The sequence below is a fragment of the Rosa rugosa genome, chromosome 3 (genome assembly GCF_958449725.1).
Source record: "Rosa rugosa chromosome 3, drRosRugo1.1, whole genome shotgun sequence".
Classification (NCBI taxonomy): domain Eukaryota; kingdom Viridiplantae; phylum Streptophyta; class Magnoliopsida; order Rosales; family Rosaceae; genus Rosa; species Rosa rugosa.
Window position 1 is genome coordinate 21811528 of NC_084822.1, and position 16592 is coordinate 21828119.

General features: G+C 37.7%; 1 protein-coding gene and 1 long non-coding RNA gene across 2 annotated transcripts; one reads left to right on the forward strand and one right to left on the reverse strand.

The window, feature by feature from the left end:
• Positions 1-7547: 7547 nt before the first annotated feature.
• Positions 7548-8384, reverse strand: LOC133740245 (uncharacterized). Its single transcript, XR_009861084.1, has 2 exons — positions 8128-8384; positions 7548-7954 (listed from the first exon to the last, which is right to left on the reverse strand). It is a non-coding gene; the product is annotated as an uncharacterized LOC133740245 (long non-coding RNA).
• Positions 8385-9927: 1543 nt separating this feature from the next.
• LOC133735316 (glutamate receptor 2.7-like) lies at positions 9928-14740 on the forward strand. The gene is made up of 5 exons (XM_062162735.1): positions 9928-10243; positions 11651-12993; positions 13120-13432; positions 13537-13943; positions 14067-14740. Exons 1-5 carry the CDS (start codon positions 9985-9987, stop codon positions 14595-14597), a joined length of 2853 nt encoding a protein of 950 aa, XP_062018719.1. The 5' UTR covers positions 9928-9984; the 3' UTR covers positions 14598-14740.
• The last annotated feature ends 1852 nt before the right edge of the window (positions 14741-16592 follow it).

Sequence of the window (16592 nt, forward strand, 5' to 3'; positions counted from 1 at the left end):
TTTCAGATTTCGTGTACCGAAATGTTTGGTTTGGAACTTTATGTATAAGAATTATTAGTGGTCTTTACTTTGTGTACTGTTTGTGAGAATTTTCCTTTAGTTAATTACATTAACCAAAAGTATGACTAATTATTGCGTCTATGTCGCAACATCAATACATGAATTTCTAATCAAAAACAAAGAAACCCTAGAGACTGTTCTGTCGCTCTAGTAGCCATAGCTGTGCTAGTGCCTGTCCTGCTATTCACCGGCAATGGTGACGGCCTTTGGCCTAGCCAACACACGTTGGGTACGGCCGGACGAGTAATTCGTTTTTTTAGGCCGTGTTTCAGGCTCAAAGGAGGAGATCTAGGCATGTACCTACCCCTCTCTCTCGATTGAAAAGAGCAGCTGAGGCGTGGCTACGGACTGGGATCGGAGTGGACTCGGGGCTCTGCAGGGGCGTAGCGGTGTCTGGTGACGGTCGGAATCCGGCGGGCCGTGTTCGATGGAATGGATCAGATGTTGCTCGACTGATTGATGACAGTGATCAGATTGCTGGTTTGGATTTGACGCAAAGCTCAGGGTGTGGTCTGATGTGGGATAGGGATGGTGTTCGGTGGCGTTCCTCGCCGGGGGGTCTAACGGCAACGGCGTCATTTTCTATCCGACAACAGTGGTGGAGACGAGGATGGAGGTGCAGCGAGGCTGGTCTAGGCCGGGAGGGCTGGGTATGGCCTACCTTTTGGGCTTGGGCACTGGCTAAGGGTCCATTATGGGCTGAAGTTTGGGTTGGGGTTCTTTTGGGCCCTACCTTATTATTTAGTTTTTCTTTAGTTTTTTGTTTTCAATAATTCCCTAGTTTCAGGGACAGTCTAGGCACATTTGTGCATCTAGTTTTAGCATTTGGTCTTGGTCTTGATCTTCTCGACTTAATTCTCAGTGTCTCTGGTTGTACACCAATTGAGGTCTCTAGGCGACTAGCTTTACTAGGTATAAGTTAGGTTGGGAGGGTGATTACACGCATTTTTATACGTGTAATTATATCTAAAATGCTAGAATTAAGCTAATTCTCAAGTTAATTAATATATAGTTAATACATTTTTATTTATTTTATAGGAAATAAGCGAAATTGCGGAAATCAAGTGGAAATGGTGTGAAACTGTGCAAATTGGAGTATTCTGACAAAATGACGAAATAGTCGATGCCGGTCAACCATAGTCAACATGAGTGAGGAAGCCGAATCCGAGTATTTCAAGATGATGTCTTCTAATGTGCTTTATGATCGAAGAAGGAAAGAAGGGAATGAAGAAAAGAAACAATTAATTGACTAATCATTAGCTTAATTAATTAATCATTGTATGATTTATTTAATTAACCAATGATTTGATTAATTAACCAATGGTTTGATTAATTAACCCCAGCCATGACGTGCAGGTGCAGCAATCTTTGATTGTTGTTTAATTGTTTGGTGCCCAATCTAGCCTTGACACATGGCAGCTATTTTCTTAATTAAACCATTAGTTGAAAGTAGGCCTGCCACTCGGTCGGTTCGAATCGGTTATGGGCATTACCAACTTCAAAACCAAAGCTTTCGGTTTTGAAATTGACTTACCAATTACCAACCAAAACTTTCGGTTATTAATTATTTTTACCAAATTCGGTATTTCGGTTTTCGGTATTACCAAACTTTACAACAAATATATTTTCGAAATATAAATCAACAATACGACTTAACCAAAACTGAATAACACTCTTATATCTAGAGTCTCATAACTGACATATACAAAAGATATTGTCCTTAAATACACAGCAAGAGATCTTTGTGCAACTCTACTTTCCAAAATACAAAAGGATCAGCTTTTTTTTCCTACTTCTACTGCTGAAATGAGGATACTAAGTTCTTTCTAAATATGAGCACCCCTGGTGCTTTCTGATATAAACAAAAGCTAGCTACCTCCAAGGTACAAAAATGCTAATTCAGTCTTCCAAAATAAGACCCAACTGAGCAGCAAAATTATCGATCTCCTGTAAATATAGAGTGCATATCAAATACTTCATGCTAATAAAAAATTTCACATGCATTAATGTAACTAAATACGTGCTTCATTTATGAAAAGCTATGGGTAGTAAACTAGGAAGCTGAGTATGTTGACATCAACCAATTAAACAGCATTATAATCAAATTACATACTTAATTGATTGGTCGACAACATATTGATATTAATTGGAATGAGACAAGTTTCAGGCTATAACATATTACATTGTCCAAAGATTTTTATTAAAAGACATATATCTAGAGCCACGAATGATAATTTGCAGCTATTTTCAATTCTATACATGGCATAATAAGAGACGTAGAGAAGTAGAGATAACAACTTTTGGTTTCCTTTATATAAGATTTTGTTTAAGAAATTTTAGCAAGACGTTGATTGGATTTGATGATTAAATATTTTAAACATACAGTTAAAAATTTGATCATTTTCGTCCTCATTTTGACTTCAATCCATATGATCAATGACAATAGTCTTTTTTGTCCATATAGTTATTAATTAGAGTTACTAAAGGGTAACCGCACTGAAACAAGATTTTGAGTTGCAACTTTTGACATTGGTAGATGGAGCTCGTTTGTATGAGCCTGTGGTTTCAAAGGGCACAAAAATCGGATTTGAGAAAGAATTATTACTGCCAAATTTGCGAAAAGGATATTTTGGTAAATGACTATAAAAGAAGATTAACTGCATTGACCGAGACCGAAACGACGACAAACGAGACCGATTATTTCATATCATGTCTATTACTATGCTATGAATACGTAGATGAAGTTAGATTTACCATCAGACTTTTTTTATTTATCAACTCGCACGAAATGTTTATATGTCTACTAGTGTTGTCTACCATATTCATTGGTTATGTAGAAATGTATACCAATCAAAACCAACAAGTTAAAAAATCAATACGTTGGATAACCGACCGGTGGATATAAAGAATGGGATAATATGCCTATGGTAAAAATATAAGCCGATTTCATCTTCGTATTGACCTCGATCCACATGGTCAATTGTAATGGCGTTATTACCTTTACAACTAAAATACTAGTAGTCAATCTATCACAAATCCTACCAAGGACAAGGTTCACCCCTACCCTCTCATGGGATCAATATACGTTTACCTCGGTAGAAAATTTGGGGGAGAAAAATCATTGCAGTTCTGTTACCCTTAGAAACACAGTAACTTAAAATGATATAAACGTCCAAATCAATTAAAAATATAAATAAAATGTATATGATTTAATTTCAATTAACTTAAAAATTATAAATCTTATTAAGAAATGTAGTTTATTAAAATTAAAACTGACAAATTAAATAAATCATATGATAGCAAAATATCACAAACAGATAATAATCTTTGATTATAAAACTAAATACATACTTTGTCAAATTAAATATATCTTCCATATCAATGTATCATATTCATACATATTTAAAATAAATGACTACTATATATATATATATAACACTAGCATTTCGGTAAATTCGGTATTTACCAAAACCAAATCAACTTTTTCGGTATTTTTCAATTTCGGTCTTTTCGATTTCGGTTATCAAGATTCGGTTTACCAAACCTCAAATATTCGGTCGGTATTCAGTCGGTTCGGTATTTACCAAACCAAATGGCAGCCCTAGTTGAAAGCTAGCAGCCCATCACGTACTGCTCTTCTCTCCAATTGTCCATTCAATCTTAGCCATATGCCATCATATTTCCCCTTTAATCACAGCCATATATTCATCATCCAGTTTTCCCTTGAAAAACAACCACGCACGGAGACCACATATATATATTCATACTCACCCTACCAGCGCCGCACAGTAGCCTTGGGAGGGCTGCTCCCCTTCCACTCTTCCCCTTCTTTTTCTCTTATTTTCTTTACTTTTCTCGTGGGTATTTGGAGAATTTCTCACTCAACCTTCAAAGAATCATCATCAAGAGCACCACACCTCTATTTTGGGTAGTTGGGTGAAGAAATTACTTGGTTCGTACTAGCTCATAGCTAGAAGTGACCAAGCTAACTCTCCCCTCTCTTCCTTATTATCTATTTCATAATTTTATTTGCTATTGATGATGCATTTGATTATGGATAGTGAGTAGTTCAATTTTGGAAGTTAGGATTGTGAAGCCCTAACTCATCTTGTATAAATATTGATGCTTTGCTTTTAATAAATGCAATTTCCATTGTGTATGCTTTAAATCCGAATTTATTGGTCCTTAGAAACATGTTTCTAGGCTTTGTCACCCTTTGAAATTATGTTGTGGGCAATTGTGATGAGTAGATTGATAAATTGACAACTTATTGGTCTTGTTGCATCTAGGATTTAAGTGTGGTAACCATTAGCTAGCTTAATTGTAGCTAAGCTTACTTGGGTCTCTATTATCTTGCACTCTAGGCCTCTAATTTTGGATATTGTGGCTTTAACCGGCGTAATGCCGAAATTAGAGAGTTGATTGTGGCCTTAACCGGTACTAGATACGGGACTTGACACATATAGGAAATGCATGCATTTGTGAAATTGGCATCGATGTTTGCAAGATAGTTAGTGTGAATCATCCAACACTCCCATGTTCCCATTAATTTGAAAACCTAAATTTAATTTTCTAGTTCGTTAATTAGTGGTTTAGTTTACTTTTCGGTTGCGTTTAATTTAGTTAATTCACAATTCAAAACTTCCTACAATTTTCGACTCATTTGTGCATATCCACCACTAGGCTCTTAGTTTTGAATAGGCTTTGGTGAAAACTAAAGCCGAGCATTGCTAAGGCTTGGTGCCTTAGAGTAGCATTTTTATTTATTTTCTTTTTATTCTTTTTCTTTTTCTTTGTTTGCTAAGTGTCTTTATTTCCGATTACCCAAGGATTGTGGGTTAGCCACTAATCCCCGTGGTACGATAACTTTGGGCATAATATTTCCCTATCTTGACAATGATACGTACACTTGCGTCAATATGCATCAAGTCAGAGGGCTGGATCCTTCTAGCGCCTTCGGCGTAGTACCAAAGGGGGATCCCGCTATGTCTAGGTACTTGATTGTACAATGAGTAGATCTATTTTTCTATGTACCACTGTGGGTACTACCACTATCTTCTTGTCTGTCTAGATGGCAGCAGAAGAGTATGTAACGACCTATTCTGGCTTATGATGTATATATTTTTTCGCCCTCGGGCGCTTCAAAACAAAATTATTGCGTCTATATCGGGTTAGGTGTTAGCTAGTGGTAATAGAAAGAGGCTTCAAATCTTCTGTCCCCATTTCCGCATCCCCTTCCCTGTCTCCCTATAGAATTTTGACACTTGGCATTTGTTGCCCTAACCATCTCTTATCATCCTACTAACTCCGTTAAACTCTAACTCAACTCTAACTCACCCTAATTCAACCCTAACTCAACATCTCTGAATTAAAATGATAAATTTATATTTACAAAAAATTCGGGAGCACTAAAACAACGACTCTTGTTCTTCTTTTTCTTTTTCATCTATCTTGTTCTTTGTCTGGTTCTAGTAGTGATTATCATGTTATCAGTTCTATGAGATCAAATTCAAGGGAGCTAGATAAAAATGTTAAGAAGGCTAGGACCAGTGGTCGATGTATGGAAATAGAACTCAACCTCTTTGGCTCAGATATTAGGCATTGGTTCTGAACATGAAAAGCAATGTGGTTATTATGGGAGTGGAAGAAAAAGAGAAATGAATAATTAGATGATGATGAAGAAGCCTTTCGTTCTTTTATGAAGAACTTATTTTCCAGGGGAAAAAGGGTCTGTTCTACTCCTCTTTATTACCATCTTTCCTGCCTTGATGAGATTACTCAAATCTCTCCTCGAGCAAATCTTAATTTCTTGAATGGTTTTGTCATAACTAGATCTTCCCCGACCAGATATTTCCTCTTATCTAAGAAACATGCTCCTCGACAAAATATTTCCTCCTCAACTAGTCTTCCTTGACAACAAATTGACAAAATATTCCCCCCTCGACTAGATATTTCTTCCTTAATAAGAATTATGCTTGTAACGCCCCAAGCTGCACCTCACCAGCTTAAGCACGTCACAGTGCCGCGAGCCTCTAAAACATAAACCGAACACTCGATTTACATTCTAGAGAACCGCTAGGCATTTTGTTTGAAAACTTTTCGTATAAACACAGCGGAAGCTACAAATATTTTTGAGGTGAAAATCCTTGAGTTGCTAAAATTTATTTCATTCGTCTAGAACTTGAAATGAATTCTCACACACGAGGTACGAACTTCAAGGAAATGAGAACTCAACCAAATTGACACAAGGCTAACTATCAACAAGTCTCAGAATACGAAGTTCGAGAAATAGAATTTAGAACAAGGTCTAAACGACAAAATTTACCGAACTTGTTCAGCACACTCAGCTCCGTCCGCTATTGTCCCATCACCAGTGCACAGTACCTGCATCCACACTGTTGTAGGGGTGAGCTTTCGTCCTCGTTGCTCTTACAGGAACTCTACCACAACTAGGTTTGAAACCACTAAATATATATTTGGAATCCCAGTATGAAAACATGCTTAAACCAAATATTTTAAAGGAACGACAAACTTTAATGTTTTTCAACTTGAAAATTGATGCATGATGCTTGAATAAATACGGCGCCAAATCCAAATATTACCTGATGGCCGGTCACATAGACCCACTACACGACCTTACCTCAAATTAATATATCACCAGGTAAGCGTAGCGAGAGCGTCCGCTACCTAGCTACACACACGGATCGGGTCGTCATTGCGATCGCTCACCGTCCGACCGGTGTAGCTAACCCTCCGGAGGTTTAGGGAATCGAACCCAAGGAAGTCAGTGCCTTTTTCGCCCTCAAGCCATCACATTTCTCACGATTTGGTTAGTATGCATTGCATTTTAACTTAACCAAACCGTACCACTTAACATGCATCATTTTAATAACAATAGATAAGAAAACTACTAACCGAGGAGAGTCCCGAATCCCCTACCTGGATTCCAATGCTTTCTCTCACGTACTCCGAGAGTCGCGAACCTTCCGTTCCTCGGGTAACTGGAGTCCTAGATTCCGACATTTCGATAGTTAATAATCTATTGAACAATTATTAAAATCTCGACGATTAATAAATCGTCCAACCAACTTTTCCTGATTTGACCAGGAGTTGACCAACTTTGACCATTGTTTGACCCACATTTGACCAATCGAGGCAGGCTCAATAATTATCCCAATTACCGAGCATTTACTTGAAATTTACGATATCGACCAAATCCATATTAAGTGTACCCAATTTACTAAGGCCACCCAATATATATAATATCTTTTCTTTACTCATTATCAAACCGCAAAATACACAAGCAAACTAATAACGACTTTACTAACGAAAGATCTCAAACTACTTAAAAATTTCGTCGCATGGTAATTTGACGGACTTTACTATGGACACCCAGTTCATTCCAATTTTCACTCAAGGTGTGCCCAAAACTACTAAGGGCACCCAACCCTAACTTTTCTCCTTAACTGAAATATAATCTCTTCCAATTCAAATCAACAAAATCATTTCAATACTAACTGCGATGGGAAACCTTGCAAAATGTCGACCAACTACATTCACCATTTTCAAAACACATTCACTGTAAGAAACCCTTTCCAAACTCATTCACCATTACAATTGACATAGCCCACAGTAGACATCAACTCAAATAATCAAAATTCTAGACAACATAACCAATTCGATAACAGAGCCTTCAACTTCATCATATCAAACCAAGCTCAGTAGCATTATTTCTGATCACCAGCACAAGAATCTAGTTCGAGATTATACCTTCGAAATAGGAAATCTCTTGAACCAACCCAAACTCAGCTTCCCGAGCTCACTGTCGAAACTGGGTTGGTGATGAACTGAGGGTGTCGACATGATCTACCTAGCCAGCTGCTAAATACCTTGTCTACAGTTGCATTCGAGGCCGGAACAAGCCAAGGAAAGCCGAGAAAGTCGCCGGCATTGAGGAACCGCGACGGACCAGAGACGAACCCATAATGCAAACCATCAAAACTCAATCCAATTTGAAAACTAATTACATAAACGTGTAGAGAATGACGAGGAGGTGAGGTTTCATACCCAAGCAGCCTAGATGGTGGCCGGAGTCGCCGGAAATTGCGGAACTCGCCGGAGAAGTCTCGGAGCTTCCAGCCGTCGATTCTCCGTTCACAGTCGATGTATGGGCGATCAGAGGATACAGGGAGGTAGGCGACGCCTAGACAAAGCTATTGGTGGCCTCGCGCCGTTGTGGAATGGCCGGACGTGGAAGTTCCGATCGGGTCACTTGCCAGGTCGCTGCGTTCGGGTCAGAGCTCCCAGCGCTCTCTCTCTCTCGTGTTTTCTGATTCAATCTCTGTCCTTGATCTGATCAAGGGCTTTATATACCTCAACCAAAATTGTAATCAAGGGCCAGGATGAAGCGGTGGATAGATCAACGGCCAGGATTGCACCGCAGAAAATCCTATTTCTTTAAGTTATTTTCTAAAATTCCACAACTTCGGAAAATAGCTCTAAATGGCTCGGGTATCCGGAAAATTCCCCGAAAATTTCCACGAACTCGTCGTGACGTGTACTTTATTATCCAACTCCTAAATTGAGGATTTCACTTTATGAAAATTTCTGAAAATTTCCTCGAGTATCTTGACATTTATCGAGATCTTTGAATAATTTCACGTACGATATATCTCCATTAAGCTCGATACATTTTTCCGGGGCTCACAATGCTCCTCGATAAATTATTACCTCTTTGACGAGATATTTCTTCCTTGATAAAAAATATGCTCCTTGACAAAATATTCCCCCTCAATTAGATACGTTTTCCTTGACAAGATATCTCTCCTCGTTTTTTATAAGTTCACATGAGAGGAGAAGTTCTACGATGAGCAGGCTTCTAACTCTGTGATGTGAATTTGTTAAGAGAATTCAATATTGATACAGCCGTCTCTCTCAAACTTTTGTTCTGGAATGTTTACGAAAAATTTAGTAGTGACAAGATGGCAATTAGAGGACTTCATAGAAAGTTTCATTTGGTCAATATACATAAGGAACTCCATAGAATCTATATCACAGCATTTGATGCAAATCTATAATCTAAATGCCAATAGTGAAGTATTAGAGAGAGTGAAATGCTTGCATGATCGGGTTTTGTTTTTTTGTCGAAATCATTCAATGTTGTTGTTCTCCGGCCTCTAACTTTTCAGATTGTTGAGAAAACTCAATTTACTTCACAGACAATATATAGACGGAGATGAGTTTGAGATACTTTGCCGGTATAGCCAAAAAGAAAATGTAAGCCCTCAAATGTCAAAATAAACAAACAAATTGATTCAGCCAAAAAAGAAGAAGAAGAGTCAAGTTCCATGATTGGCAAGTGTAAGAATGGTGAAACAATTCACCCTAAAAAACAAATGGAAATGCAGAAGGATGCAATATACCAATATGCGATCAATTGGTTTCAAATCATGATGAGGTTCAACGTAGTACTCATGGTCATCTTCTGATTATAGCTATGGCATTTTTGAAGAGGAGTTCCATACAAAGAACAAAACAGACGAAGAAGGAAAAGAAGAAGAAGAGTCGTTGTTTTAGTGTTTTAGTCGACCTTTGGTATTCACCTGAATTTTTTGTAAATATAAATTTATCTTTTTAATTTAGAGATGTTGAGTTAGAGTTTGACGGGGTTAGTAGGCTGGTAAGAGATGGTTAGGCTGAGTAGGCAACAAATGCCAAGTGTCAAAATTTTATAGGGAGACAAAGAAGGGGATAGGGAAATGGGGACAGAAGATTTGAAGCCATAGAAAGATTCTTTTGTATCCATTCATATATATATATATATATATATATATATATATATATATACTTACAATCCATATATATAATTTGGACCTTGATCCTTCCCAGAATACATGACCAAAGCTTTGAAAAGATTCATATACGATGATCAAGAATAAAAATCATACCTTTCTCTTCTCATGGATATTTCTGGCCATGATTAATGCACAAAATACAACAATCCCAGTGAACGTTGGTGTTGTTCTTGACTTTGATTCAGGGGCCGGGAAGACTGCAAAGGTGTACTTGAGTTGCATGGAAATGGCCCTCTCAGATATTTATGCGTCTCATCCTTACTTCAAGACGAGGATAGTATTGAACACAAGGAACTCCAAACAAACTGTTGTTGGTGCAGCTGCGGCAGGTTCTCTCTCTCTCTCTCTCTCTCTCTCATGCTCTGTATAGTATACTTTCTCTTTGATTTCATATCAAACAATTAAAAGCACTTCATAATATGAGAAGACTTCCAGACAAATAATATCACAAAAAAGGGAGTCATCACAAATTAATACAGCTGATATAGCACTTTGTACTTCTTAAGGAATATGGATTTGTTTCAATAAGAAACCTATTGGTGTCCTTAGAAAATTATAGATTTAAGCCGAGTCACCCGAGTGTGCTATGGATATGTATGTTCAGTAGTTCAGACCAAAAAAAAAAAAATGTATGTTCAACAGTTTCAAAAGGAGGTGAGTACCATGATATTTCCTGTTTGATTTGTTCTTAAATTCACCACAATATCTAGTTTATAACATATGTTAAAAAGATTTTTTTTTTGTTGAAAAACACCCAAGTCAACTACCATTATTAGCCTAAGAGAACTAGAGACCTGATAGGAGTTAGGATCTATTAGTAGAATCATCAGAAAGTAATGATGGAAGCTTGACACTGGGGTCAGCAGATCCTGAAATACTCATTCTCTCTTTTCCTTGTACTATATCCCTAAACGATGGGATTTTTCACCTTAATCCCTCATTTCTACTGCTCCAGTTCTCTTCCTTGATCTCTATCTTCTGATACTATTTGCAGTAGAACAGTTTGTGTAAAATTCATATCTCAACACATGATTCAAAGTTTTAGTCCTTGAAGCGGAAAAAACAAAAAAAGAAGAAGAAGAACTGTCATTTCTCCAGTGCCCCAATCTACTTTCTATCACATCTTAATAATCCAATCTTAATCAAATCTATACTCGGTGGTAATGGATTAATAAACCTTGTTCATGACTCTTGCATGTGCCCTGCAATTTACTCTTGCTAATGACAGAGTTGAAGCAGGTCATGACGTCAGTACAGATTATCAAACTTGAAGATTTATGACCAAGGCCCTATTGATCACCCAGCATCTTTTTAAGCCCATGATAACTTTTGGAGAATGAAGGATAGTGCTGAGTGATTTACATCATTGAATTGCTTGGCAACGAGTATTATAGGTTTTTATTCAAATGTCTCTGTTTTGAGTTAAAACGTAATCTCGATTCTGACTAGGTAGCACTAACAGTGTAAGAGTTTTAGGCTTTGCTTGACCAACTATTCCTTCATTTAACAAATCTCACTAAAAAAGGGGGTACAAGGTCGCCTCCCAACTGTTTAGCACCTATAAAGCTCCCAATTTCCTGTGTTATCATCTATTCTTCGTTAACTATCATTTGTTAAGTATTCTCTGTCATGTTGGAATTACATATGATGAGAAAAGTTGGCCATGCTGATACATAAGTCTACTTATCCATTATCTAATCTTCTCAAATAATCTCTGCTCTTTTTCATTGAGACAGCTCTGGATCTGATAAAGAATGCAGAAGTTCTAGCAATATTAGGGCCTGAAACATCAACGCAGGCGAGCTTCATTGTTAATTTGGGAGACGAAGCTCATGTGCCCATTTTATCATTTTCTGCATCAGCACCTTATCTTACTTCGCTCCGGAGCCCTTACTTTTTCAGAATTACTCAAACCGACTCATACCAAGTGAAAGCCATTAGTAGCATTGTTCAAAATTTTGGATGGAGACAAGTTGTACCAATCTACGTCGACAATATGTATGGGGAGGGAATCATACCTTTTCTCATTGATGCCTTGCAAGATGTTGATGCTCATGTCCCTTACCGTAGTGTCATTTCCCCATCAGCAACTGGTGACCAGATTATAAAAGAGCTTTACAAATTAATGACAATGCAAACTAGAGTATTCATCGTGCATATGAATTCCAATCTTTGCTCTAAGCTGTTTTCCAAGGCAAAAGAGATAGGAATGATGAGTAAAGGATATGTTTGGATATTGACCGATGGGATTTCTAATCGTTTAAATTCGATGAATTCTTCAGTCATAGCTTCCATGGAAGGTGTGTTAGGTATCCAAACATTCATCCCGAGAACAACAGAACTTGAAAAATTCGAGCTCCGGTGGAAAGGACAATTCCAACAAGACAACCCAACCATTATAGATGTTCAATTGGATGTTTATGCACTTCAGGCTTATGATGCTGCTTTTGCATTAGCCATGTCAATTGAAAATGTTGGGATCAGTACAAGCTCTGAAATCCACAAGGATACTTCCTTCAACTCAACTGACCTTGATACTTATAAGGTCTCTGAAAATGGTCCTAAACTTGCTGAAGCATTATCAATTACTAGATTCAAAGGCATAGCTGGAGACTTCAAGCTTGTAGAAGGGCAACTTCAGTCATCAACTTTTACAATTGTTAATATAAAAAGTGAGGGAGAAAAACCAGTTGCATTTTGGACTCCGGAAAATCAAATGGTGAAACAGTTGAATGACTCAACAAACACAAGCATCCTTTCAACTAATTCCAAGAGCAATCTTGGACCAATTAAATGGCCTGGAAATCCTCTCTCTGTTCCAAGGGGATGGGAGATACCAACAAATGGCAAGAAGTTGATAATAGGAGTTCCTGTCAAGATTGATTTTACTGAATTTGTTAAGATCTCAAAAGATCCAAAGACCGGCACAATGGATGTCACTGGGTTCTGTATTGATGTCTTTCATGCTGCATTGAAAGTATTACCTTATGCTCTTCCTTATGAGTTCACTCCCTTCTCAAACCCTGATGGCACCAGTGCTGGCAATTATAATGATTTGGTCTATCAAGTACATCTTGGGGTAAAACTCTATCCATCTTTGATCTATCGATTACAATAATTGTTTGACATTATTACCGAATACTATTGTCTTATTTTATTTTCTTCATGCTAAGATGATAATGCAGATCTTTTAATTAATTGACAGAAGTTTGATGCCGTCGTCGGAGATACAACAATTAGAGCAAATAGGTCCTTGTATGTGGACTTTACAATGCCATACACAGAATCTGGTGTTGTAATGGTGGTGCCAATCATAGACAGAACGAGCAAGAATGCATGGGTTTTCTTAAAGCCATTGACTTGGGACTTGTGGCTTACAACTTTTTGTTTCTTCCTCTTTACTGGTTTTGTTGTTTGGGTTCTTGAACATCGAATTAATGAAGATTTTCGTGGTCCTCCTTCACATCAATTTGGGACTAGTGTCTGGTTTTCCTTCTCAACGATGGTTTTCTCACACAGTAATTATCTACCAACTCGCTTTTATTCATATTTATATATAACCTGTGGCTAGCTATTGTGCTAACTTTAATTAACAGATTTCCTTAATCCTTTGCCTTTACAGAAGAGAATGTGATTAGCAACTTAGCTAGATTCGTGATGATTATATGGGTATTCGTTGTCCTAATATTGACACAAAGTTATACAGCTAATCTAGCATCGCTATTAACTGTCCAACAACTTAAGCCAACCGTTGTTGATATTAAGGATCTATTAAGGAAGGGGGATAATGTCGGGTACGCTAAGAATGCTTATGTTTATGGAGTACTCTTGAAAGTAGGTTTCAAAGATTCAAATCTTAAAGATTTTAGAACTATGGAAGCACTTGATGAAGCTCTTTCAAAAGGGAGTGCAAATGGTGGTATTGCTGCTTTTGTTGATGAAACCCCAACTATGAAGCTTTTTCTTGCAAAGTATTGTTCTAAATATACCATGATTGGACCCATCTTTAAAACTGAAGGGTTTGGTTTTGTAAGTTCTTTCTCCTCTCAGAATGTTTGTTTTATATATCATTATGCAAGGCTTAGAATTATCGATGCAAGACTATAATGTCAACACAAACAATATAGAATTCCTGATGTGGAGTAATTGCAGGTGTTTCCAAAGCGTTCCCCTCTTGTACATGATGTTTCACAAGCAATCCTAGCCGTAACTGAAGGAGAGCAGATGATGAGCATTGAATCAAAATGGTTCAAGAAAGAAAGCAATTGTCAAAGCTCCAGCCAACTGGGTTCTAGCAATAGTCTTGGACTCGATAGCTTTTGGGGGTTATTCCTCATTGCTGGAGTGGCTTCAATATTCGCTCTCATCATATTTTTAGCTTCATTTCTTTACGAGAATGGACACCTATTGATAGATTCTGATTCAGAAGCTTCGACATCAGAAAGGATTGGGGTCTTGTTCAAAATTTTCAATCAGAAAGACCTAAATTCTCGTACATTTAAGAGCAGTCAACCGAGAGATCGTATCACTGATGCTAGAGATGAAGTAAACATCTCACCAAGTAACAACTGGCCAGAAAGTCCATTTAGCTACAACAATCACAGTGATGGCAATTCAGAGCAACACATACCACCTCCAGGTCAAGCAACTTTAGAATCAGTTCCAAGGCATGGATTCCTATGACTATCAAGAAATGTATACAACTCCTGAAACAACTGGAGAAAATAGTTTTTTTTTTATACGAACTGGAGAAAATAGTTAGGGCTAAATACTAGTTATTACCCTGTGGTTTACGTCCAAAATCAATTCAGTCCCTGGACTTCCAATTTCATCGAAAACACCCATGTACTTTCAATTTTAATCTAATAGATCCAATTCGTTAATTTTCTGATGTGGGTTTTAGTTATAGTTGAGTTTTTTGTTTAAAAACTTTTTATTTGATAGATTTCTAATAGTGAGATCCACTCCTAAACTGACTATGCATACCACCTCAACACCACATCATAAAACATAGGCCCCATATGAGCCACGTTAGCAAGTTAACGGACTCAATTAATGGAAAACTAACAGATTGGACCTATTAATTAGATCAAAATTGAAAGTGCAGGGGTGTTTTTGATGAAATTAGAAGTTTAATGACTAAATTGATTTTGGACTCAAACTACAGGGTAGTAATCCGTATTTAGCCCAAATAGTTAATATTCATGGAAGATTACAATACTGAAACAGTATGGCACAAAATAAAATTCAGTACATAATTTTTCAAGATTATATGCCGATAGTTTATCATCCGGAAAGTTATTAGCTTGGCTTCATAGCTATATATATTTGCAGATGTTTAAGGATAATAGAATTGAGAGAGAATTGTAGAGAGAGATGTGTATTATTATTGAGAATAGGAGCCCTATATATAGGGATTACAAAGTACTAGTTCTAATGTTACAAGGAATACCAATCTGTGTAGGATTGGGAAATCTAGAACCTTCTCTCCTATTGCTACTCCTAGTTTGATAAGGCACACTAAACTTGATTTTCCTTCAACACTCCCCCTTGTGCCGCTCAAACTTGGTGGTGACGCTTCATCCGTTGCCTCGTTAAAAACCTTGCCAGGTAACAAAAACCCTGTGGGATAAAAATAACCCTGGTCGAAGGACAAAAAGAGCACAACACGTTCTTCACTCTTCGAGATCGAACATGTAGACATCATAACTCCCCCTGATGTCGATATCTCCCCCTGATTGCTACAATCGTGGGAGTTCGGATAACTTTCTCAATCCGATGCTCTTCACATGTTTCTCGAAGGTGGATTTAGGTAACGACTTAGTGAATAAGTCCGCTACATTATCCTCTGATCGGATTTGATTCACTTCAATCTTTAGAAGTGATTGTTGTTGCTGATTATAAAAGAACTTGGGCGATATATGCTTGGTGTTGTTGCCTTTGATGAAACCTAACTTCATTTGTTCAATACAAGCTGCATTATCCTCATAAATGCATGTAGGTTCATCTGTGGTAGACTTCAAACCACAACTTCCTTGAATATGTCGAATCACAGATCTTAGCCATATACATTCACGAACGGCTTCATGTAGAGCAATAATCTCTGCATGATTCGAGGAAGTAGCAACAAGGGTCTGTTTTGTAGACCTCCAAGATATCGCAGTGCTTCCCATGGTAAAGACATAACCAGTTTGGGAGCGACCTTTGTGAGGGTCAGAGAGGTACCCTGCATCAGCAAATCCCATCAAAACATCATTGTCGTTTTGATGGAGGGGAGTAGGGTGAGGCCGGCCACCCTTGGTGTTGGTGGCGGCGTCGGCGGCAATATGGCCGGCCACTTTGTGTCACGCCCCGAATTTTGAATAATCAATTCAAATCCGAAACATGAATAATAACAATTACAATTAACGTCCTGAATTTTTTTCTCACAAACAACCACACTTCACACCTCTCAATATTACAATAAATCAAATCCTCAAGTTAATTATTACAACACACTCTCACCAAATCAAATTCTAAGGCTCAATGAGCTTAACTCACCTCACTATTACAAATGCTGTAAAACTATAACAAATTCTCTAACCCGCACGATCACCGTCCTGATTCTCCTGACCTGTAGGATTACCCGCTACACAATTTGAATAGTGTACCGGGATTGCAACAACACAAACCCGGTAA

Bases quoted from the DNA above. Each gene is read 5' to 3' on its own strand.
- LOC133735316 (XM_062162735.1), top strand. From the start codon at position 9,985: ATGATCAAGAATAAAAATCATACCTTTCTCTTCTCATGGATATTTCTG. The intron at 10,244-11,650 runs GTTCTCTCTCTC...TCATTGAGACAG, and splicing joins TGTTGGTGCAGCTGCGGCAG to CTCTGGATCTGATAAAGAAT. The intron at 13,433-13,536 runs GTAATTATCTAC...TTGCCTTTACAG, and splicing joins AACGATGGTTTTCTCACACA to AAGAGAATGTGATTAGCAAC.